Source organism: Atractosteus spatula, chromosome 15, assembly GCF_055471065.1.
Source record: "Atractosteus spatula isolate fAtrSpa1 chromosome 15, fAtrSpa1.hap1, whole genome shotgun sequence".
NCBI lineage: Eukaryota > Metazoa > Chordata > Actinopteri > Semionotiformes > Lepisosteidae > Atractosteus > Atractosteus spatula.
In genome coordinates, this window is record NC_142720.1 from 20,616,777 (window position 1) to 20,643,230 (window position 26,454).

General features: G+C 43.3%; 1 protein-coding gene across 6 annotated transcripts in view; it reads left to right on the forward strand.

Moving 5' to 3' along the window:
- The window catches only part of ltbp1 (latent transforming growth factor beta binding protein 1), a 102,588-nt gene that overhangs the window by 23,228 nt on the left and 52,906 nt on the right, over positions 1-26,454 (forward strand). For all 6 annotated transcript variants that reach the window (XM_088934103.1, XM_088934105.1, XM_088934104.1 and 3 more), the window contains exons 4-8: positions 536-687; positions 6,631-6,798; positions 18,559-18,804; positions 19,362-19,633; positions 21,159-21,261. In XM_088934103.1, the coding sequence (XP_088790229.1) occupies positions 536-687; positions 6,631-6,798; positions 18,559-18,804; positions 19,362-19,633; positions 21,159-21,261 (941 nt within the window). The remainder of the gene's footprint in view (positions 1-535; positions 688-6,630; positions 6,799-18,558; positions 18,805-19,361; positions 19,634-21,158; positions 21,262-26,454) is intronic.

Sequence of the window (26,454 nt, forward strand, 5' to 3'; positions counted from 1 at the left end):
GGTTTAATTTACAGTGCTCTCTCATGTGGCGACTTTGGCTGAGGTACAGCCAGTTCACGAATGCGATGAAGCACAGCAGACACAGGCTGTGCTGCTGATGGAGGCTGTCACTGCCGCTGAAATGTGATGGCTTCACTTGCGTGGCGAACTGAAACCCCGGCCAGACCGAACTGCTTGGGATGGATTCACATCACGCTGCAGGTTGCCAGATTTGAACAGCTTGGAATTCAAAAGGGATACTCAGACAGATGAAAATGATAGCATGCTATTCAAAAAGGTGGAAAATGTAAGATTAATCTAGCTTTTTTATGCTTGCCGTGTAGAAGCACTACAAACGAATGGATGTGTGTTCTTAACAGAGACAGATTTTTTAAGAAGGTTGACAACAGTTGTATGGCATTTCATTAATTCCGCTTCAGGTGTAAGTTTTTATTAATCTTCTTATTTATTTGGTGCGAATATGGACTGCTGTTGTTATTTGGAACCGCCGCGCAGATGTCTGAACGTGTTTTTCCTTCCACTTGTTCTCTCCCAGATTCCGACCTCCTCTGACCATGACGGTGCACCAGAGCTCCACACAGCAGTTTGCCATCAAACCCAAGTACTACCAGACTCACAAGGTCCAGACTGGAGTCCAGCCACCTGAGAGGGCGATCCCCCTGACCATGGCTCACGGTGCGCTTCACGGTCAGTCCGGCCTCCCTGACCTCTGTGCTGTCTACTGTGCTTTTCCTGCTTCTGTCCAGTCCAGAATTCCACCGGCCTTAGAGCTCTGACAAAGGGGTGACGTCAGAAATCTCCTCATGGTGGGCTGGTCATTGGAGGGACGGTCAGAAAGGCCTCTATTACTTTTAAATAGGCTCGCTGGCTGTCAATGAGTGAATTATTTGTTGGTGAGGGGTTAAATTCCACATTCCACCATGGATCCTTGGTTCAAGCCATGAATGGGGTTGGACATATAAAGGGCTTTCATGGTGCTAGTAGTGGTTGGGTTTCTAGAAGCAGTTTGAGGATGCTTCTTTGTTGTGTAAGACATACTGGATCAGCTCTGTGATAAAGGTTCCCTCAGCCCACCATCCATTGTGAGTCCTTCAAACAGGAGCCCTATTTTAAGGGAGGGGTCTATCAGACCTGCCAAAGTACCAGGCGAGTTCACTTGCTCTTTATCTTATGATATCAGCAGCCCATGTTCAAGTGCCTCTAACAAAAAACAGGCATCCTTCAGTCTCCCATCCAAAACCAGGCCCAGCAGCTCAGGGTTTCAAACACTTCGCCATTATATAGCAAGCCGCAAAACATGAGCTTATGTCAGCATTAGCTACAAGGAAGTAGAAATTATTTATTATTTTTAGGTTTAAATTTAGTTTCCCTGTTTATGCTTCTGTGGATAGTGGCTTCCCTTAAGTAAGTTACTCATGTTTCTGTGTTGGATGGTGATCTCTCAGCTCATGAAAACCAACATTTTTTTTTAGCCCTACACGACCTCTAGATTTCAGTGCAGCTACTCCCATCGTCGGTTAAAAAGAACACGATCGATTTTCTCGTTCACAAATGTAATCTGTTTTAATAAGAAAAATGTCTCTCATTGTTTATCAGAGCAAGAAAACAAATGGAATTATTCTTACTTAAAGTAGGTGTGAGCTACAGAGTTTTTTTTCCCTGAAATGAAAATATTTATCAGCATTCTCTATCTGGCTTGTGCCCTGTTGTCATCCAGCAGTTTGTGTATTAAACAGAAGCGCGTGGCCTTTTTTTCGTGTCCTCAGTTGCCTCATTACAGAAAAAAATAGACTGTTATTTTCATGAAGTGATCCCATAATTTGGTGGTACAACAATTAGGTTTTCCTTTTGGAGAGAGATGATTAGGCACCTCGTACATCTGCTGTGATGTTGAGGATTGTGGAACGACCTGTTTGTGGTTGAACGGCAATTGAATTTTAAATTACAGCCCTGGCGGTGGGGGCATAAAGACTTAAACACCGTTTGCTGCAGTTTGTTGTGTAAAATGAATTATTTGATTGGTTTTCAGAGAGCAATTTTAGATAAAAGCTAGGGGAGAAAAAATTAAATTAGAGGGAAAAGCAATGAACAGCATCATTGAAAGAACACCCTCAATTGCCAAAAGACAACTGTATAATAGAAGAGATATGACAAGAAGAAGAAATTAGTTTAGCAGCTTTTACACAGTCTCTGAAAGGTAAGGGAAAAAGAATTACATTGACATTTCATTTATTATTATAGTAGGATAATTGGCAGAGGATTTAAAGGTTTGAATTGGTAGGTTTAGGCAAAGATTAGAGGGATTAGATGCAAAATACAGGGTTAGTAAAAATACTTTGACAACTTTGACATAAGGACTCAGGGTCACTGTGTTCCCCCCCAGATCAGGCCTTGATGTGCACACTAGTAAAAATGACAATTTACTTTGTCTACATGCCAGTTAGTTCCCTCACTACAACTGGAGAGCCCATTGTCCGGGTTATTAAAAGAATCACTTCAATTAAATACACAATAGTTTGAGCTGCCCATTCCGTCCTGCATTAAGTATAGTTTGCACGTAAGTGGGGTTTTCTGCTGCTTAATTAATGGCATTATAGACACAACAGCTAGCCTGTAGCCCTGTCATTGCTCCTATTTCCCTATGGGACCTCATTGTTGCTCTCCCAGCCTGCTATTTTGAAACCAGTTCAGAACCTGCTATCAAATCCTTAGCCTCACGGTTACTGAAGACACTCAGTCTCTGTAAAGGCAGCCAGTGAAAACGGATAAAGGATATGTCCTTACGTCTGAGCGAGAGAACTTTGTAGGTGGTCTCTGTCCATCAGGAATTGTCTCTCTCCTGCCCCAGAGTTTGAGAGGCTCTTTAACTGAAACACATATCCCTCTTACAGGTTGAAATTGTTTTAAATACACTTTGCATTTTTCTCTTGAAGACTTTCATAGAACATACCAAGGCTGTTCATAGACTAAAGTGTCTCCACAATTCTCCGGTACTCTAGTTTATTTTTGTGTTTAATTGTAATATTTCTTGTTATGAACCTGAGTTTGGAATCAGTCAGATATTGGCACCATGGTTGCTGTCCTTATGCACAGGCTCCTTTTTCTACTGCGCCATGTTGAACATGTGCCGTTCAAAGGCTGCTGAAAGATCTGCCTGATGGTTTGACGCCACTGTTGCTGTAGAAGTGGAGTCAGTGTTGCCTGCTCAGCCTTCTCGTGGCAGAAGCCTTTCACAGGAGGATTGCCCTGAGGGACTATCGGGGCCTTCATCCGACACCTGGGTAGCAGCCGAGCACTGCCCACTTCTTCAGTCTCGTTGAGAAAGTCTCCTTTCAGCACTGGTGCACCGCGATTCGCCTCAGGAGGGGAAAGTAATGCCGGCAGGGTCACCAGGGAGCAGGTGGAAAGAAAATATTTTTTCCTCTGAGCTCAGACTCCCATCTTGATTGACATCCGTGTTTGAAGTCTTATACTACAGCTCCCTTCCACACGTGTTGCAAAATGTCCTCTTGAATGTGCTTCTGGCGAAAAACAAAAAATGACCTTCTCTGAGACGTGAAGGAATAAGAGACCATTTTCCCAAACAAAGGCCAGCCTGGCCTGGCTTTTCCAAACATGGTAGCTCAGGATGACTGATGTCGGCGCACCCGCAGTCCTGACATGCGGGGACCACTGGGCCTGCTGTCTGGAGTGAGGAATGACAGCAGCACAAGAAAAGCCGAGGGCCCACAAAAAAACAGCAAGGCCAGAGTGTATAAACAGCAAGCATGTATCTGTGAGAGGGCTGGTTTTCATATGCGGTGGAGGGGTGATTTTCCTGTCTGTAATTAGTTGAATTACCCGCAGACCTGCCTCTTTATAAATTTGCTGGAATATAATAAGAGAAACATGGTACGTATTGGCAAAAAAGAGTTATTGCAATTCGAGAAAAGTTGCTCGGTTTTAAAATCTCCCACAGAGAACAAGAGCCAGGGTGAAGCCTGGTACTGTACCTTTATCAACTCTTAGGTATGCTATTTATTAATGAGGCTTTTCCTTTTCTGTTTAATGGTTGTTGGCTGTATATTTGAGTTTTTAAAGGAGTGTCTTTTTTCCATATAAAATCAGGGTTAAGCAACCATAGGGCTGTAGGTGGGTGCTTAAGATGGGAAAGAGTTTTGATTCCCTGTTAGTGTTCCTTGTTCCTGGTGTTACGAAAGACCAAATTGGAGTTCTAGAACGGTTCGCATCATTAACTGCCTGCGCTGACATTTGTGATCTAGAGTGGACGTTCAGGAACATCTGACCCTGATTTCCAGAGCTGCAGAGTCACGTGGAGCCAGATCGGCTGTGAGCCATCCCAAGGAGTCAGAACACAGAGTCGGAGAGGACTTGCCTATTGATTTTGACTTAAAGCAAACCTGCACGCGAATGAATGAAGAAGCAGGAGGGCTGTGTACCTGTTCATCTGCTGCTGCAGTCCCCTGCAGAGCAGCATGTGGCCCGATCTCATTGTGTCTACACTGCCATTTCTGAACACGATTAAATGCTATCAGTGCTCTTGCTCTTGATCAGCAGAGTCATGTAAATACACCTCTCAGGTTAAGCAGTACTTATGTATAACAGGTGGGAGGCACAGCGGTGAGCATTGCTACAGTACCTTACAGCAGTAGGGTCCTGGGTTCAGTTCTGAACCTGGGGTGCTGTCTCTGTGGAGCTTGGAGTTTGAAGGTTCCGTCTTTCGGATTAGGTGTAAAACCAAGGATCTCCATGGTCATTAAAAATAACAGAGCGTTTCTTTTACAGAGTAAGGGTGTAACCCTGGCATCCTGGCCGGTTTTCCCCCTGGCCTTTAATAATCATGGCCTCTTAATAATTCCCACCTGTGAGTGGGCTTGATCAGTCTGCTCTCCTCCCCACTGATAGCTGATGTGTGGTCAGCGTACTCGCGCACTTTGGCTGCCAGGTGGAGGGAGAGGAGTCCCCATTACCTGTTAAGCACTGTGAGTGGAGTGTCCAGAAAGTGCTGTATAAGTATAAGGAATTACGGTTATTGTTTGAATGTTCTCCCTGTGTTCGCGTTGGTTTCTTCTAGATGCTCTGGCTTCCTCCAGCAGTCCTGTGATATACTGGTGCTGTAGGTTAATTGGCTTCTGAGAAAAACTGGCCCATGGTGTGAGTGTGTGTGTGTGTGCGGGACTGTGTTTGTGTCTGTCTGCCCTGCACTGCGATGGACTGGGGTCCTGTCCAAGGTTGTTTATCTTCACAATTTTAGACTTTCCTCCACGAGGCTTTGTGTGAACCAGATTTATGATTCTGTATCTTTTCGCACAGTTGTCCACAGATAAGAAGTCATATTGAAACTCAAAATCAAAATCTCTTCAAAAAGCTGATGGTGTTTTGGTTGTCAGGGTTAAAAATATTTTAAATGTAAAAAAGGCTTGATCTTTCTTGATGCTCCCACAAGGTGTTGTAGTGTTACAGTGTAAGCAGTAAAAGGAATGTAATCACTTAAAAATAATAAATTTAGTAACCTCCCCATAAACATCTGTCGACCCCCCTCAACATTTTACAGACCATGAAATGACTTCTTCTGCAATTGTTGAGACCGACAAAATTCCGATTGCGAGGCTTTTGTTAATGAAACACTGCTTCAGACTTTTTGCACCTTGATGAAACAGTGGTACCCCCTTGAAAGTGCTTCAGGCAGACACAAAAGCTCCACTTTACCAGCCTTGCCTACTTTTTTAATGATTTGTTGGCAGCACTCCCTCCCGTCTGGTGCAAACAGCTGACAGCCGCAGACGAAACATATGACTCGGGAATCTTGGGGCTGAGGGGGGGTTTGCCAGGAGGCTGTGAGGAGAGCGTGGTGGGCCAGGGAGGGCAGCGGGACGTGGGGGGGGGGGAGGCAGGAGGAGGAAGGGGCAGTCGGCCCGCAGCTCAGTCACCGAAGAGAGAGGGCAAAACTAAGGGGCAGAAATGAATGGAAGAAAAGGCTGGAGAGTGCATCTCGGCTGTCCGGGCGCTGGAGACCCGAGACAGATGTTCCTGAGGGGGCTTTGAGGAGGCTGCTCAGGGATTCATTCAGGCCGGGGTGGGAGCAGGTTGAGGTGGGGAGGCTTAGGTGATGATTGCAGCCACGAGTAGTGACTTCAGGACTGCAAGTGCGGTGGGGAGGACACTGCAGGAGGGTGTCTTCCAGCCTCCTGTAGGTGCAGCACCTGGCCTGTGTTCCTGACATGTGCCTGCTGGGAGCACGACGCAGGTGGGCTGGGAGACTCGAGAGGTGCCTTGGCCCTGGCGATACTCCTTCGTCAGAATAAAGTGTGGCATTGTGATTTCCTCATCCAGCTCTAGTGACTTGACTGTTCACTGCGGAGTTGGAGTGCATCCCAGAGTTTTGTTTGCCGAGCTTTTTTTCCCTACTCATGTTTCAGAGACGCCACTGGATTTAGGAGAGTGGGAGAGAGAGAGAGAGGGTAAGAGAGCGAGCAGGAGGGAGGGAGGGAGAAAGCACATGAGAGAAGGAGAGAGACAGCCTTCTTGACGGAGCTCCTGTCTAGCGGCTGCCGCTGTCTGGAAGGGGGGGATCAATGGATACAAAACTGACGTGTGTGTTCTTCCTTTCCTGGGCGACCTGGCTCGCAGTGGGGAATCACACCGGCCGCATCAAGGTGGTCTTCACCCCCACCATCTGCAAGATGACCTGCAGCGGGGGAAAGTGCCACAACAGCTGTGAGAAGGGAAACACCACCACCATCATCAGCGAGAACGGCCACGCTGCGGACACCCTCACTGCACCCAACTTCAGAGTCGGTAGGTACCCGTGCCTCTGAACCCCTGAACCCCGCACTCTGAGCATCACAGTGGCTGAAGGCAGCAGAACATTCCCCTCTCTGTCCTCTAGAACTGGACTTGTCTTCAGTGTGGTCATTTGGTCTTGCAGTGCGTCCCTTGCGATTTCCGTCTGTCTGCATCAATAGAAGTCTCTGTTTTTATCACATAATCAAAGAAGGAAAATATCATTAAAAGGCTGTTCCTTGGGATTTAAAGATTAATCCTAGAGACTGTTTCATTCTTGTCTGGTCCCTTTGGTTTTCTGTCAGATTTAAGTCAATTCTCGATTTATTAGCTCTGAAATCTCTGTAGTCTGTCTCTGAAGTCTTACTGTCTGCTGGTAACAAGAATGTCAACTTTGGGAGCCCTGTATCATCAGCCAGCAGCATGCTTTTTTTATAAACCCAGTTGTTGTGGTTCAACAAGCCCTTGCCACACCCCCATCAAAGATTCCTCCACCTGCTTTGGATCTTTTAAGAAGCATCACACCATTTCCTGTGCAATTACTTTCTCCTTATGTTAATACATTCTTTAGAGATGCTGTAGAAAGAACCCAGCCAACCTGTATTCTACCAAAACCCCCATATTTGTCTGGACACCAGTACTGGAAGCCCAAATGCTGTTGAGAGTGTAGTTAGTTCCTGCACCTGAACTAACTGCTGGTGGTGCTGCAATGCTAAGCTGTCATCTTGGATTGCCTAAATGTCATCTGTGTTTTGTAAGGGACGTAGCACCTCGAGTATCTGCTGTCCGAAGCTGACCATACAGTACACTCTGTGTCTCAAATTGCTGTCAAACCCTGTACTCTTGGTTGAGCTCTTGCCCTTGTAGATCAGTTTTTATTCTCATCTCCTCTTGTGTCTGTGCAGCCTTGGTGTTGTCCTCATCATATCTGCTTAGTTCAAGAACTGCTTAGAGCAGTGGTTCCCAATGCTGATCCTGGTGACTCACACACCTGTTGGTGTTCTGTTGTAGTCGAGCCCCCAGTTAAACAATCAAAGCCTTCATTGACTTATAAAAAGATTAATCTGAACTGTTTTTCCCCAGCTCTCAAACAGGTGGAGCTTTAACCGATGTGTTTTGTAAGTGAAATAAAATCCCAAACTTGTGACTGGGAACAAAATGCAAATATTCCAATGAAGCAACAGCTTAGATCAATTAAGGCTACAATTATCTAATGAAGGTGCAATGGAATAAAAAACAGCAGGTGTGTGGGTGGACCAGAAGCCACCTGGACCGGGACTGGGAACCACAGGTTTGCATGTGGTTTGCAGTTCATATGAAGCAGTGAGAGATTAGGTTTTTGGGTTTCATTTTAGGAGGCTGTGATTCGATAATCATTTGAACTGTGGTATTTTCCTTCATCTTGGCTTTAAAGAAAAGAGAAAACAGGAGTGTAAATAAAAGTAAAACATAAAGTCTGATGACTTTGATAATGGCTTTACTTGGTTTTAGGGTGCAAAACTACAGTATGTGTCTTGTTTGTCCTCGAATGGCCAATGGCTGTCTTTTGGTTTATCAACCTTTTGTGGAGATTAATATGTTTGAAGGTAGTCTGAAATTATTGTTTTGTGTAGCTGCCCAAAAATACAATGTTTCATGTTTTATTTTAGTCTCACATATTACAACCTCACTGTATTCTCCCTTCCTTGATGTAAGTCTAATACAAGATCCCCATGGTCTTTTTTTCTGTGCCTAGTGGAGAAATGGCTTTTCGTAGTCCTTGCCACAGAGCTTTCTGACTTTTATTTTATCCGAGTCTGAAATAAATGGTTTGGTTATTTTTAATTGGTCTGTGTCCCAGGTATTTAGCAACTGATGATTTAGAGAGACCAGTGCCCCAACTGAAACAAAAAAGGCCTTATAAAAGCAGCTGGATTGTGGGTTTTTTGAGATTGATATAACCAGGCACAGTTTAAATCCTACCACTCGTCCCTCCAGACACAAACCCATCCAACAAATGCATGTTCTTGTTTTTTAATTCTCATAAAAAGTTAAACCAGTTAGCAAACAGCAGTGGAACAGAGGGAATGTCAGTCTTGACCTCTCACAGGCAGACCCACTGTCCCCCTGTCTCTGGCACTGCACAACTCAAGCTGTTGGACAAGACAATAAGACCCTGTTGTTAAACTGTAAGTATGGAGCAGCAGTGCAGAAGGATAGTTCTTTGTTTATTGCTGTTTAACTACCTTGAAAATCTCATTCTCTGGCACTGTGTCAGCTTAGGTTACCTGTTGAAACATGTTTTCTGCTGCACTGAATGTTTTTTTTTCCTCTGGGAAGTCTTGCGGAGCATGGAGTTAAAAAAAAAAAGGCAGAAATTTGTGCTTTTCTTTGAAGAGTTTTTAGTGAAGATAAGATCTTCAATCTTTTGTGTCCGCTCCAGTTATGATGAAAAAACACTTTTAAGTAAGATCTTCAAGAACTGTATCTGAATGAAGTACAAGCAGGGTAAACCAAGAGAAGGAGCTTCGGTCTAGCCGACTGAGTTTGGCAGACATTTTTAATATGTTCCGAGGTAGCGAGTTCAAATGAGTGAGGAGCGCTGATGGGTGTTGATACATTTTACCTGTGTCAGGCTGCTGGTTCAACCATCGTTAGGCAAAATGTAAAATAAAAATAGATGTTTTCCACATAGAATTTTAAACCAGAGGCCAAAAATGATATTTGTTCTTCATGACCATTTTGTGGAAAACCATATACAGTAAATGTAGTAATTTATGTATTCCCATGGACTTATCAAAGTTAGCATGATTATATGGTGTATCATTATTAAATAGAATGGAATTCCAGAGAATTTTAACTGTTCATTGATTTTTATATCAGAAAGATGTTTTACACTAATAAGATATAGCACACAAGGCATCATAAGGCCTAAACTGTTGTGTAGTTCTGCTGCCAATCTCAATCTTAGTAAAAAAAGAAGTACTGCTAGCTTTGTTTTTCCACACTCCTCTCATTCTGTCAGGACTCACTGTGTGTCCTGCAGTGTTTGGTGAACTGGTGCTTTCCGGAGAAAATAGAGTGAACTTCCTAATTGGTCTGAGTCTGTGGCCAGTCCAGTTGTATGTCAGTGATCCAGATTTTAATGCCGAATTAAGCTTGCATTCAATTGTGAAACAATTCTGTTAATGTTAATTTTATTTATGAGCATGTTGAATCTTTTCCAAACGACAGTTGTAGTTGCCAATAGAAAAATAGAAAGCCTTTTCAGGCAGCAAGAATTTAAGATTATTGCAAATTTATAAGACATTCAGCAAGGAGCTTTTAAAAGGATATCAAGCCAGTGTTCATGCTGAAAAGCTACAAATCACTGAACAAACCTGTGACACACAAAACATACGAAAAGACATTTCTGGCACAGGTTTATAATTCAGTACTTCACTCATTTTATTTCCTAATTAGGATTGACTTTGTTAGAAAAGCGAGAAAGTGTTTGATCTCTTTCAGTGTGCCCTGGAGACAGTGGCATCAAGCAAATGTCACTCTTTAACACTTTTCTCAGGGTGAATTTCAGGTAATCACAACAGACACCTGCAGGGATTTGGACATCAGAACATGTATTTGTTTTTTGGTCTCCATACTGTATGTCAGAGGCCATGTGGGAATTTTGATTAATGAGCATTACTGCTTAATAGTGCTTTCAGGGTCTGGATTCCTGATCAGGTGCGTGTCACCGGAGATTGGAAGCCTGTGAGAATTGGGGGCGCACAGGAAAAGCAGTTGTAGCTTGTGATAGAGTAAGAAAGAGGGATTTCTCCCCCCGGTGTGTGCAGTTTAAATTCTGTAATTGTCCCTTGAGAAGGTCCAGCAGGTTCCAACTGAGGAACGTGCTAGAGAGTTTCTAAACTGTACAGTCCTGGCCTTATTTGGTAAAGAGGTTTGAGTAGACTGTTCTTTTGGTAATTGTCATTTCCTCTCTGTCAGATCTCATTATGTTATAATCGCAGCACTGGGATTTTTTTCCTTCCATTTTTCATATTTAGTTTGTACCTGGCAACTGCAAATGGGCTTTTCTGGATTTCTCTGGACAGTTTCTGATAAATTGTAGCTGTTGAGGTATATCCTGGGTTGCCAGCAACTATGCCCACAGTAAACAAGTGAGCATTTCAGTGTCTTAAATTGCTTTACCCTAGCCAAAATAGCCATTCAGAAACCTCGAAGAGGATTTTTATGAGCTCAAGAACTGCTGTGACACTCATCAGAAAAGCAGGCTCTACTCTGTATAGGAGGGTTGGTTAATACTTTCACAGAATAAATGTAAATTAAATGTGACAACATAGTTAATCTGAAGGCTTATTCCTTTAACGTTTTACTCTGGAAAAGTTTGTTTCTTGTCTTGGTTGGAAAGCAGCTGCTGCAGTGAGACTGTCTTCCTAAAAACATTATACCTTTAAAACTGACTAAAGGGCCATTCTAAACTTCTCAGTAATGAGGAACATCTTCTGAAATCATTCCTTGACTGGGGAGTGTGTACAGGGCAACAAGTCCACAGATCCTGTGCTGCTGCCATCACAGATAGCAGTGATTACCCATGTTTACATCAATATTTATGAGATAGCCACTAATAATAAACCCTTCTCTAGGTGATGTAATGATTGACCAAGTGCAAAGTTTCTGCAGGATGGGTCACCCGAAAACCTAAGCATTCAGGATTGCCACCAATACCGCGAATCAAGTAATCACTCCTATACTGTCCCCCAAAAAACTGTGGGTAGAATAGCATATTGGAATTGAAACAAAGTAGCTGGACTAATAAATGTTCCTAAAACACCTGATAGAGTGTATCTAAGTTGTACATTTTTATCCACATAATATCACTTGTGGGGTGTTAAAGGCATGCAATAAAGTCAGCATTTTGAATGGCCGCCATTTGTATCGGTTTCCACAAGGCAGCTGTGCTTTCCTAGAGGCCTGTCATTGACTGTCTGTGGAATATTATTCTAAATGTCCATCAGTTTCCTGTCCTGTCCAGAAGCATCTGCTGTTGGATTATTAGGGGGAGAAGATGGCGGTCCATCTTGTCCTGCACAAGTCTGTTTGGAGACAGACATGGCAGATTAGGAGGTTGTGGAAGAAGAAGAATCTGTAAAAACTGTCCTGCGTTGTGTACTGTATGTGATATGGGAGAGAGCATTATCCTGGTGCCGCGCAGCACATGGGCCGTGAACGTCTACAAAGGGATCAGTAACTCAGTTGAGCGCGTTGCTGTTAATTTGCCATCAGCAGTCGATAGCTGTGCCTTTTATGTGGGGGGTATATTCCTACCCAAAATCCCTAACTAAACCACTTCTAAACCTGTTCCCTTCCATAACGCAGGCCTGTGCATTGCGTTCATCATGATGTCGATTCGCACTGTCCTCCATACACGCACAGCACATGAGCTGCCAGTGGCATCAGGAACCTCCGTCGGTGAAGATGATGCTACCTCACCAGGGATGCAATTGTCATTATAGCATGAACTCTTGGAGCTGCGCCTTTCCACACCATCTTGCTACTTTAAAAAGGCCTGTCTCTATTTTACTGTTACTTGGCATTTTGGCTCTGAAGAAGACCTATTCATGGAAAGTTGCCAGCTCCCTCGGCTATGGTTTTAAAGACAGTTTTTCTGAAATGCTCTTCGTGGACACGGGCTCTACTGTAACAGAGCTGCTGTCATGTTTCACTGTTGTTTTGCTTGTCCCCCCCTGAGGTGAGGTTTTGCGTGAAATTAATGTTTTGTTGGTTTCAGCTTTTCTTCTTTAAGTTGCACAGAAAGGAGTGAAAAGGAAGGTTGTGTTTGCTGTCAATTAATCAGAGACTTTAAGACAATTGAGATGACAGGGCCTGCAGTTTAGAAGACTTTTTTGTAGGAAACGTGTGCCACCCACCGTCGTGGTGCTGGCTTAGCACTCCATCGCAGGACCGCACCTCAGCCGGCCGCCCTCAGGGAATGTGGCTAGGGATGGGGCTGACGTCATGCAGGATAATGAATGGCTTCTGGCTGAGGCAATTTAGAGATCAGTTTCTCGGGATTTCTTTTCCCAAGGGTGCTTTCATGTCTTTACACCTGTGGGAGTCCAAACCAGACTGAGGCTTGGGGGAGAATAAGTGGGATGTGCCGCAAGCACAGGGAATGCCAAAAGCTGAGCTGGCTGAGGACTTGTATCCAAGCCATGTGGAAGACTCGATGTCAAACACTGGAACAGAAACCCAATTCTATCTCACCGGTAGGCTGAGGATTTCACACCCATGGTTCTCCTACAGCAGGGCAACAGTTTGCAAACATACAACATACGGTACACCAAAATGCACAAGCACATACCCCCTAACCTGCAGCCTGTTGAGAGTGCTGGCTCTTTACCACCATAACAGCTCTCAGTTGTATTTTGGAAGTGAGTTTTCCCACACCTGGCAGAGGTATCGCTCCCAGACTGTGCTGTGCGGAGACTAGAAATGCGTATTCATTTCCACAGGTGCTGCCTCCTTTACGTCAAGTGTGTAAGTGTGATACGTCAATGACTATAATGTAAATTAGGTTTTATGTGAAAAATAGTAGGCATTTGTGCTGCCGAATATGGCCAATTGCTAATGCGTTCATCAGTCATACGCTTTCTTTTATGCAGGATCTGAATGCTCAGAGTTTTATCATCTTAAATGAAAACCTAATGCAGCATTCAGCAAACGCTGTCCTTATGCTGTATATTCACTGTCCTTATGCTGTATATTCAGTCTTCTAAAAATCTTTTACTGTAATAACTCTGATTGCAGGCTGTTGGTATTCAGGGAAATGTGTGTATTTGAATGCACATGTTAATGGATAGAAGACAGAGAACGTACTGTATAAGAGCCGAGTACTCCAGCTGGGGTGATGTAATTAGTGAAGTACTACAGGGATCTGTACTAGGACCTCTCCTCTTCCTAATTTATATCAATGATCTCGATTCTGGCAGTAACATAGCAAATGGTACTGAAATAGAAGCATTAGCAAAAAAGTAGCAGCAGAGGAATAAGTAAAGATTGAGATAAAATTCAAGACTGGCCAAATACCTGACAGATGACGTTTAATGGACACAAGTGTGAAGATTAATCCACTGATCTTAAAGAGGCTGTCTGTGAAAAAGATATAGGAACTGTATTTATCATTTACACTTTCTAGCCAATGTCCCGTCTTTCTTTAAGAATAGACTAGCTGAGATCTTTGGAGCTACTAATGGTGTTCTCTTGTTTGTTGCTGTTTTTATGTTCATTATCATCTTATATCGAAGCTAAATATTCCCATTAGTCACATAAACAGTGATTCATCAGCATCATTACCTCAGACTGTCAAGTTTTGTTGCTTTCAGTTGGACATTCAACTAGATTTCTCACTTTGTATTAATTTGGCACTGTAGTCATTATGTATAATAATCTTCTGTTGTGTAAAATGTGTCAAAAAATTAACAAAGCATTCTGCGAGAGAGGAACAGCAGTCGGCACAGTTTGTAGGAATTTGTTGTGCAGGGCCTGAGTTTATGTCACATTTCATTGAATCTGGCAGCAAAGACTACAGGGTGGTCATAGCCTGGCTCTTCGCAGAGGGAAGTTCTTTGGAAAGAAATTTATAATGCTGTGATAATGAAGAATAATACAGAGCTTGTCAGAAGAAATTATGTATATAAGGGAAAGCAGTCAGTCTGGATTTAGATTTAAAAACAGTATTCAGTCTGAGGTGCTTTAGACATTTTATAGATTTTAGACTGGGAAATAATTTGTATTAATCCTTTAAAAAAACAGTGGTACTTTAGTTATATATTTGGTTATGGTTTAGAAGTCAAAATGTTCAGAGGCATTAAAAATGAAGAGCTAGTTTTTCTCCATATGAAAGATTTTCGTTTGAAATCTTCAGAAACACCTTGTGCCTCACCAGTCCCCTGCTGGTTGCTAAGTTGGAGATCTCAACAGGATTCACACATTAGGAAAAGAACTGGATCAGTATCAAACACACAAATACTGAATCGGACTGCAGAAGACGAGAAGAGACTGAGAAGAAGGTGCAAGAGGAAAACTTGCAGGAACAAACCTCCTGGGTGACGTCATGGCCATGGACATTCCCTTGACATTAGGATTGGCATGCTAACATCAAGAGCACTCATGATTTTTCTGTGATATCCAGACAGCATACTGAACATACTGGATATTCTAGCTTGAAGTACACTTGGTGGTTCTTTGCACTCATCAAAGGGTAATTGTGGTGTCGCTGCGTGTAGGACGGGCAGCAGATTTCTCGCAATGAAGTTACAGTTGCTAGTTGTGTCTTCTTAAATTTTGCAGCTACCACTAGTATCCCAGTGACCAGTTTGGACCTACGCTTTGTGGAGCTAAAGGAATTTGTTGCATGTCATACTTTATCACCAGGTTACACCAAGGGAAAAGTGTGTTTGGTTGTAGAATGTGTGAATGACAAAACTGAATGAATATTTTCTTCTTTTTTAAATATATACAGTAGCAGTACACTTTATAGCTTATAATGGGCATTTAGAAAACACCTAGCTGCCTCTGATAATAAAAATCAGGTGAAAACCAGTCTTTAGCATTAGATCCTGAGTAGTGGAGAAAGGTGTTTCTGCTATGATAAGTCCTTAAAAGCCAAATTTACTGCACCGCTCATTAAAAACCATCAAAGCAAATCCACCACACTGTGGCTTTCAGTGGGCAATCCCACTGGCATGCAAGATCTTCATCTGGGGATTTCACAGGTAACACTGCTTGTGCAATTTCTCCCGACTCTGATATCTGATATCATCGACAATTGGTTTTGACCCATACAGTCCACTCCTGGCATGCAGGCTCTTGTCATTGTCGAGAGAGCCAGTCATCACAGGGAGGGCGTGCAGTGCTTTCAACACTACAGAGAGCAGCCAGGCACACTGAACAGGAACAAAGTGAATTGCTGAGGGATAAGATGTACGACAAAATAAACCTGTGATGGATGGAGCATTCCTAGAACAGTGTAAACATCTCAGTCATCCACGTCTCCGAGTTCCTGTTCTCGTCGCAGTGTTTTGCTTCACACTTCTGCGGGTTATGACAGTTGCAAGATTGATCTCTTGAAGTCTGCAAATGTCCCACTGAGTGGATTTTCAAGAATTTGAAAGCTCACTTTTTGTTAGGCTGTATGTCCTCACTGAATCCCTCCACTTTAGTACTGGACGATAACTCCAGCCTTGCCCTTCTGTGCTGTTCGGTTTGTTTTCTGACACTGCTGTAGAAACACAGCGAGTCACTCTGTCGGTGTTCCTGCAGTGTGCTGTGTGCTAAAGCTGAAAAAGGCCTACACTGTCTTCAGCTTGCTTGTCGAAAGTATTATACTTTTGGCAAAATAGAAGTACATTCTGCTGTAAAAAGTCAATTCTGTTTAGAAAGCATCTTTTTCTTGTAAAGTAAATGTCTGACTTTTAAATAGCTGCTATGTCCTAAATCCTGATGAAATTAAGAGTAGTGCACAGTTATTGTAAATTCTCTGTTTTTTAATATCTGTCTGGCTGCAGAGCAAACAAATTAGTATTTGATTTAGAATGGTTATCTTTTTGTCATTTTTTAGTGTTGTATTCCTGCTTATTTAATTTCTTCACAGGATTTGCTTTTGTGATTAAAAGATTTTGTATGAAGAAAAAAGGCAGTACAATAGTCAATTTACACTTAGCTGCATTGAATTGTTAGGTTGTTCCAGTAATTTTGAATTTTCTTTGGAAGTCTCGACATGTTTGACCCTGCCCTGCACGTGCAGTGTTCTAGAACAGGTGTCTCATCGTGTGTTTGACCCTGCCCTGCACGTGCAGTGTTCTAGAACAGATGTCTCATCGTGTGTTTGACCCTGCCCTGCACGTGCAGTGTTCTAGAACAGATGTCTCATCGTGTGTTTGACCCTGCCCTGCACGTGCAGTGTTCTAGAACAGATGTCTCATCATGTGTTTGGCCCTGCCCTGCACGTGCAGTGCTCTAGAACGGACATGTCATCATGTGTTTGACCCTGCCCTGCATGTGCGGTGGTCTAGAACGGACGTGTCATCATGTGTTTGACCCTGCCCTGCATGTGCGGTGGTCTAGAACGGATGTGTCATCATGTGTTTGACCCTGCCCTGCATGTGTGGTGTTCTAGAACGGACGTGTCATCATGTGTTTGACCCTGCCCTGCATGTGCGGTGGTCTAGAACGGACGTGTCATCATGTGTTTGACCCTGTGCATGTGTTTGCCAGTGTTCTAGAGGTAGAATGTGAGCGCTCATAGAATTTGATCCAAGTCTTCTATGAACATGTGGGATAGAACACAGGAAGGGACCCCTTTATTTTACTGGCAAATGGTCCCTAAATACAGTAATTCCAGACTCAATCACACATATATCCTTGTCCAGAAATCTCTACTGTTAATTCAAATGTATATATTTGTATATAAATTCCATATTCTTCCCATATTTAACAAAACGCTTCTACAGTTTTACAATAGAGGCGTTTACCATATACATCCAGTAGAGCTTGAATCTCTGTCTGGTGATTGTCTAGAAGTGACACTGTGATTTATAATCCCTCCCCACACGCCACTGACACATTTTTCAAATACACACGAGGCTAAGATTCTGTTTTCTTTCCAGAGAATTTTATTAAGAGATTGCCAGAAACCATCCACAAAATGGCCTTGTGCTGCAATTTTTGAAAATTGCTGCCTGAATATTCTCTATTCTAATTCAGATTTTTTTAAAGCGTTTCTTTCTTGAATGTGAGGCTGGTGCGGTCTGCCGTGCGTGTATAGACTAGCTGGGGCTGCAGAGGAAATTCCTTTGTGGATGACTAAGCTTTGGGTGACTGACAATCCTCACAGAGAGAGTACACACTTGGGGCTGGCCTACGCACAGAACCTTGATTCAGACAGCAGCACCTTAAAGCCCTCAAATCATAATTGTTATTCCTAGAAAATGTAATGTTTTCACTCCAGAAACTGGAGCTGCATTTCACAAAAGTGGGTTGAAATTTCCTGTATTTTCCTGCAGATGTGGCATAACCCCCGCCTAGCGACCCCTCACAGTGGAAGAAAGGGCAGAATAATTAAATAAATATTTGCTTTATTATTGTAACTGAAATATGTATGGCACATTTCTGATTATACACAGAACCTGTGAATGTATGGAAATTCTAAAATGTACTTTTCCTCTGTGGGAGTTGCTGGTGGATTCAGCATGCAGTTACTCTAAATGTGCTTGAGAAAGCAGTTGCATGCACTTGCTTTCAAGATTTGTGATGTTTTGTACCTGCTGCCAGTTTTAGCCGCTACGTAATGCCTTTATCACATGAATTTCATCAGCTATCTTTTAATAAGCAGCATAAATCTGGTGGTTTAAAGAACTGAATCCTAAATGGTCCAACCAAAACTGCAGGTATTACAGTTGCCACACACAGACCTGTCTGTACAGTGCCTACTGAAAATCTACACACCCTTCCCAAAGTCATACTGTACATGTTGTTGCTTAACAGCCTGAAATCAAAAGACATTAAATCTTTGTAACACACAACCTCCAAGTGAAAAGGTTTTCATCTGTAATTACTTTTCAGAGCGGCTGAGTATTAGTTTTTCACTTGGGAGGATGTGTGTGTGTGTGTGTAAATAAAAGTAAAATACATTCTGATTTAATGTGTCTTAATTTCAGGCTGTTAGGCCACAAAGTGTGTGACTTTGGAAAGGGTGTGTGGACTTACACCCCATTTCCTCTTTCTCTTCGACTGCAGTTGTCTGCCACCTCCCCTGCATGAATGGAGGCCAGTGCAGCGCCCGGGACAAGTGCCAGTGTCCGCCACACTTCACCGGCAAGTTTTGCCAGATCCCGGTGCAGAACGGGCATCACAGACACGCCTCCCAGCAGTACCAGACGCACCAGCAGCACCAGCAGGTGTCCCTCAGCCACAGCCAGAGCTCGCAGGTCCACTCCACGCACACGCTGCCCTTGACCTTTGGAGGACAGAGCGGCGTGCAAGGTAGGGGCCGGACAGAAGGGGGCGAGTTTCTCAATCTGTGTGGCACTTCGAAAAACGAAAAACCATAAAATGCTATATTAAAATAAGGAACATTAAGTGCAGTACAATAATCTCTGTAAAGACTTTTTAAACTCACCCAAACCTTTTATCTTTTTTTTAGCTTGGTGACCAAATGCAAGTTACATCTTTTGACAGTAGATTCATTCCACGGTCATCTCCTCTCTGGATCTGTTCAGCTCTTTATTGACTATGCGATCACTATATGATGATTCTTACAGAGTCACTCTGGACTTAGAAATAGTGATTAGTGATAAATTATTTTTTATTCAGCCCTTACTCCCTGAAATGGATATTTTCACCCAGAATAGTTTTTTTCTCTAAATCATTGACTGTATCATTGTGAGCAGCTGATACCTTACTTTGACCTCAGGATTTTTTCCCTTCATTGGCTGTGGATTTAATTTTTGTTTTGCGGTTTGTGCCCTTCGTTCCCCGTCTCTCTGGCTCATCTGCCTTGTGCTTCCTTCTTTTGCTTTCTCCTTCGGCTCTTCACACAGTGAAGTTACCTCCCAACGTCGTGAATATCCACGTCAAGCACCCCCCTGAAGCCTCTATCCAGATCCACCAGGTCTCCCAGCTGGACGCCAGTGGACAGCAGGTCAAAGGGTCGCAGTCTGGCCAGTACACGTACCATGGGGAGACAGTGCAGAATGGCGCACAGCAGGGACACGGCGTCATCTACCCCAGCCAGCAGAACATCATTCACCATTACCCAGTCACCTCCAAGAGCCAGCTGGGCCGCTGCTTCCAGGAAACCACAGGAGCTCAGGTGAGAGAGCTGCAGGGAGGCTGGTACCATGCGGCACCGGGCCCCTGACGATCCTGTGCCTCACTGGGAAGCAACACGCAGACAGAAAAATGCTTTGTCGTGCCTCCTTGTTCAAACCTACCTTGATGAGGAGCTACGGAAACCGATTGGCAGTTGGGAGTCGAGCAAGTGGCTGAAGCCACTTAGACGACCGTAGGTCAAATACCATCCATCCACTTTCTAACTGCTTCTTCCAGTCGGGGCCTCTCCTGGCACAAGGCAGGGTACCCCCTGGACAGAATGCCAGTCCATCGCAGAGCAGACACAGATACTGTACAGACACACAGCCACTCACACCGGGGTCCATTTTCCCTGAAGCTGGTTGACCTACTGGCACGTCTCTGTGGGAGGAAACTGGAGCACCTGGAGGAAACCCACGCAAGCACGAGGGAAACATACAGACTCCACACAGGCAGCATCTCAGGTCTGGAGCTGAGTCCAGGGCCACAGCTCTGCAAGACAGCAAAGCTAACCACTGTGCCACTACGCAACCTCAAAGATTTTAAAGCATTTCAGCTATTTTTCTCTGCATTTTTTGGCTTTCAGGCTATTTGTATAAAACATATCAGCCTACAGGCAAAGGGGCTTTTCCTTTTCCTACAAACTTGTTTAAACCAGGGAGTGGATGTCTTCATTAATTCCTGTGTAATGTGAGAAAAAAGACTCATATGACGTAGAATTCGGATTAAAAAGAAGGTTGATTTGACCCCACATCCTATTAGTCAGAAAACATCGGCATTTTTATATCATGGAAGAAACTTCTCAACTTTAAGGCGGTTGAGTAATACTGATAACAAATACAGGGAATAGTGAGTAATTCGACCTGAGAGTTAAGTCGGCACAACACATAAACACATATATTTCATTTTGTGTTTAGGAACTAATATAATCCCGATTTATACCCAGCATTAAATCATACTGCAATAAAAGATAGAATAAAATGTCTATGGGAATCTGATATCAGGGGCTGTCTGGGTCAAAATAATACCACTGATAAATGCACTCTCTATGTCATAATCACAACAGACAATATTATAGTAATTCTGTGTTTCTTCCATTGAGAATAAACTACTTACGTATTTCTTTTTGTCTTCATCTTCGGGTTGTTGCTGTTACTATTATTGCAATATTCTTTCAGCGTGTTTCTAAAAGCTTCAGTCTTTATTCATCTGGTAAAGCTCCCTCAGACTAGTGAACAACAATTTAGAGCCACTAGACAAATTCAGTCTGGCTGCCCATTCTGCGTGGTTTTCTTATCTGTATCTTATTTTAAAGAGCTGTGTTTTTGAAAGCATTTGAATTGGCAGTCAGCCCTGAGGTGACAGGTCTATAATGTAGGATCCCATAATGCTTATCCCAAAGCTGTTAATTTCTAACCACACATGGTGTGTATAACATTTGGAGGTTTCCTGGAAGATGGCAGATCATCCTGAGAGCTGCCACAGAGATACAGCTGTAATGACTGTGCTCCTCTCTGTGATTACAGTGTGGCAAAGCACTTCCCGGGCTCTCCAAACAAGAAGATTGCTGTGGAACTGTGGGCACGTCCTGGGGATTCAACAAGTGCTATAAATGTCCCAAAAAACAATGTAGGTCATTTTTGTACCCTATGATTTCTAGATGTAAATCAATTACATATTAGAATAGATCCCTTCTTGTGTAAGAGGCATGTCTTTGTTATAGCATATTGAAAATGGTCTTCCCATCACTTTATTAGCCCTATACAATTTCTTGCATGAGGAATTTGTCTTTTCGCAGACCCCAGCTTGCTCTCCATGAGACACACAGACAGGGGAGAAGCTTGGGGTCACAGCGCAGGGTCAGCCATTATTTATACAGCGCTCCTGGAGCAGTTGGGGTTAAGGGCCCTGCTCAGGGGCCCAATGGAGTAGGATTCTTCTGCTGGCCGCAGGATTTGAACCGGCAACCTTCCAGCCACAGGCGCAGATCCTGAGCCACAGTGCCATCCCTCCGCCCGGTTCAGTACACAATTTTTCAGTTGGTTAATAAGGCAGCCTTGCATCCTGTTTGTATTGGTTCTGTAATGCCAGCAGCACCTTTCACAGTCGGTTCAGACCTCCGAGTGGCCTCGTGGTGAGTGATGAGAGATGCTTGCACAGTGTACAGAGTCATCATACTTGTGACACACATGCAGGAATTGTGCAGGCGCTCTCCAAATCGCCCACATGTCAGAGCTACCTCATGTGAAGCTCGCAGTGCCTACGGGCTTAGCATAGTTTGGATTGGTTTTGGATACAGTTCCCACTGAAAACACTTGAAAGTTCATAGGTGCCTGGCAAGTCTCAGGGATTGCTCCTGGGTGGCTATAATATGAAAATACTAACTCCTTGCATTTATAAAGTGCTTTTCTTCCCAAGGGATCTCACTTCATCCACTACCAAAGTGCAGCTCCACTGGTGGGGCTCTGCCCATTGTGTGACTTTTGGGATGTCCCAGACACAGTCTGCTAATGACAGCGCCCACACTTGAACTAGCAATGACTCAAAGACCTCAGCCTGTGTTCGTTGAGACGAGTCTCTTGTTGGATGATCACCTAGTGAGGCACCAGCTGCTTTCTTTGAAAGTCAGTTATCGAGACTTCACTGATGTCTAACAAGCTACTGAACTCTGTGCATCAGAGTGCTGTCTTTCACTTTAACAGCTGCGGTTCCCTCAGCCATGTGTGAAGTATCACACAGTGAAATCATGGTAAAAGTGACGTGAAGCATAGAATGCTGTGGTAAAACTTGACCCACCAGGTTAGAAACCAAGGCAAATACATGTAAACAACTGGAAAACTAAAAATGTATGGCATACACCCAATGGGTGTGCCAGTAATAATGGGTGTGATGGAGTAAAGCCTTCATAGCTTTTGCTTGGGTGTAATGTTCCCCATATTTGTTATTACCTTTTGGATCCAAGCCATGTCCTGAGGACCTTTGCTCTAATTATATCCACCTATATTGCATAATGTGACCGCATTCAGTGCTGGTAACCTTTAAATGCTCTCTGAGTCTTGCTACAGTGTCTTCATTTTGTTGGCTCAGGACCCACCTGTTGGATGTAACATCGGGAGCTGATTAATCAATGATCACAGGAATTTCTGGAGTTCTGTTTCTGTTACAATAGAACAATACATCTGCACCTTCAAGAGCTTCCAAGAAAAGTAAAAACGTTTTTACAGCTTGAGACAGAAAGGAGTGGGGGGGGGAATTATCTTACATAAAAGTCTGCATGTGCTGACTCACCCCTCCAGATACATCGAAAATCTCATTCCAGTAATTGGCTGTATCTACAGAAACATTCACATGCTCCCCCACACCTAGCTGCTGACTCACTTCATCTTGTAAGATGACCATCACTGCTGTGGATGAGCACTTCTAGTTCAGAAGTACTCTGGGATGTTCTGACAATGGTTAACCCATGCAGGGTTATAATGAGCATTTATTCAGGGTGCAAGGCGAGTGCATATGGATTTTCTTTTTTTTTGTGAGGAAAATCTCCACGGTTTTACAGGTGACAGTTGATTTCTAATTTGTTATGAATAATAATTAATGTCACATGTAAGATCACCTGGGTTGGCCCTTGAAGTATGTAGTTTTTCTGCTGTGTGTTCTTAGTTTGCATTCTTTTTTTTTCTGTTTGTGCCGCGTCCTGTTCAGACCTGCAGTGTTCACGCAGTGCAGGTGCTCAGATGTGCTGTATATTCCACTAGTATGGCTCCTGCTGTTCCTAACAGGGTTTAATGGACTGATTTTATTATGAGATGCCCCATGAGCCCAATGACATACAAGGGATTTTTGGTTTTCCCTTTGAAAACCAACAACTAAGGAAAACCTATCGTAGGACTTTCTGTGTTTTGAACCTTATAAATGACTATATAAAGTTATAAAGTTTCTGATTTTCTTTCCACCTGAGCCCATAATTACTGTACTGAATTGGGCTCATTATTTGCTGAATTGCACAGGTTTAAGCATTTTGTTGTTCTTAAGAAGCTGGAGATTTAACGAGCTCTACAAAGGCTGCTGGACAGAGGCCCTTAAGTGACCAGAGCTGGGCTCCTCTGCCTTAGTGTGTTATTTATTCAAGTATAAAGCTGTTCTGTCTGTGACACTGTCATGTTTATTTTAGTAACATCTCTCCAAAAAACCCAAATACTTCTGTGCTTATTTCATTCCACATGGCTGTCTTTCACATTTAGTAGTTGGTACTGCTATTTTAATCTCGGCTGTTGCTCGGTGGGAGAAGAAGTGGTCGAGCTGGATACGCAATCAGTAATTTTGCCATTCTGCCTCTTCCCTCGGGAACTGGCTGGAGCTCCTTTACAGTTTGTCTTTCTCCTGCTCGGAAGGACGCCTGTTGGAATTCGTAAGGTTTTTTAATTGGGAAGCCTGTGTCGTTGCTGTCGCAGGAGAACTTGGAAGTAGTACAAGATACCAGTATAGTAACCATTTCCCTCTTGAAATAGAGAAAAAACATTGCCCAACACTCACATCCCACTTGTGTTAAAATGCATACTGTTAAATGGAGTGTTAAAAAGCTAGGAAGCAGTCAAACCCTGATCTCACCCACTTTTTGTACCTATCCTGTATCTGAATATCACAGGTTTTGCTGACTTGCTCGCACATTTAGTTTTCACATCTGTGTCCATCAGCAGAACCCTGGCTCATCCTTCATTACAACAGGGGGGGTTGGGTGACAGCCCAGTCCTTACTGATGGGCTGTTGTTCTCCTAAGCTGGGTGAGTTACCCCAATAAACCTTGCTGTTTGCATCACGCCTCTTCTCCACCTTAATTAGGGTGTGACCAAACTGTTGAATTGTACAGCAGGCGCGATTGTGACCACTGACCAGGCACAAGTTATTTTAAATTGCAGGATGCAAACACCAAACAGTGAAGATCCGCTGTCCCCTGCCTCTGAGATGACAAGCTTCTTCACTTTAGACTTTACTTACAGTCAGAGTCTACCTGGAGTCCAAAAGATAAATCCCTTTTAGACCGAACATACTGTATTGGACTGCAAACAAGAAATGCTAGGTGGAAACATCTACTCCTTCTTTAAAAAAATATATTTTGATTTGCCATTAGCCTTTTGACTATGTGCATTTCATATTTTCAGTACCTGTTCCCACTGACTCCAGGTGACAATGGCACTTTAGCCAGCTCACCTCTGTAACTTTGTGAAAGGCTTTTGCAGTTGTGTTCCCTGGCTCACATATCATGCCTGTCCAGCACTTGTTTTGTGTTTTGACGTGGTTTACTGTGCTGTGACCAGGCATACCACAGTAAAAAAGGTGGGAAAGCTTCTCTCAAGTTAGTTCACAGGTTGTCACATCAAGAGAGCATGATCAAGCATGTGTTTGTACTGTAAGAATCCACGTGGGGTTGCAGTCCCCCAGAGGATAATGGAAAAATAATCTTCCTAAAGCTGGTACAGTACCTCTGCAGCCGTTACCATGGCAGCAGAATCAGGCTCTGGGGGAGCCTCTCGTTGGTTCCTTTTTCATAATGAGACAACTCTGCAACTTCTTTTGGAAAGTCCATTCAGAAGGCACAACAAAGGAGCAGTGTTAGGGCTGGGGAGAGGAATGACCGGGATGGGAGTCTAATTTGTGCGGATAGAGTTTAAACCAGTTCATTGTGTGCTGGAGACAGTTCTAACCAAAAAATAAATTAGCTTACATGAAAACAAACACAGCCCTGTTACTTTTGTAAGGAATTGCCCTTTAGGTATTTATGTTCTGTTTAGCTTTATCTGCTCTAAGGCCCCTTGAGCCCTGTGTCCTTTTTTGTCTTTCCCAGAAACTAGTGTTTTAAATTAGCTTAATAATACCTTTCAAGCTCAAAGTGTGTGGCTTGATATTGGGCTTGTGGGATAGGAAACTCATTTAGCAGCTTTCAAGTGTGAGTCTGTATTCCCTTAGGCTTCCCCTCCCACAATATGAACAAAGCTAGAATATTCATTAACAAATGTCAATACGGAGAAGCCAACTGATGTTAGGCTTCAAAATTAAATAGTTTGGTTACTTATTGTTTGAAATTTAAATCTTCTGTAGCTTTTGTGTAGTTCAGTGATCCAATTAATGTAGTTCTTGGCTTTTAAACTATATAAGATAGTAAATTTGTGCTGTGCCCCTAAATTATTGTATGAACAGATTCCCATTTAAATATTTGATTCCAGAAGCTTAGGGAAACCAAAATCAATCAGTGGTCACTGGACCTGATTGAAAACTATGATGTTTGCTTGTATTCTCTGCTGTGAGCAGTAGAACTATTGAGGAAATGGAAGACTTCTGTCAGGACACTTTTAAACAGAAGACTGACACTGAAATGCAGAAGGCAGGCACAATGTGGACACTGAAGCTATCCAGAGGCAGGCTAAACTTAATGAGAAAAGCAGGATACAAGTGCATTACAGTGCTGCTCTTTGCAAATGTTTGTACGACATGCCGTATTTTACCACAGTGAACATTTTAAAGCTTCCAGTCAGAGTGCCTTTAGGTTTGGGCCAGAGGTGTGATAAGACTGCTGAACTATTGTCACCCTTTCCCAAGCGAAAACAGCAGAGATTGATGGGGGTGGCAACAACTGTCCAACCACACAAGCTCCATATTTCCCCTGTTATGTTTTCTAGTTTCTTTTCTGCTTAACACCAGCAGTTCTCACCTGGGTTTCCTGGGATATGTACAGTAAATGAATGTTGTGCCCTGGCGCTGTGACAAGCACAGCCCTTCCTGCCCCTGCTTGGATGTGATCCCGGTCACTCACAGCACCACTCCCTG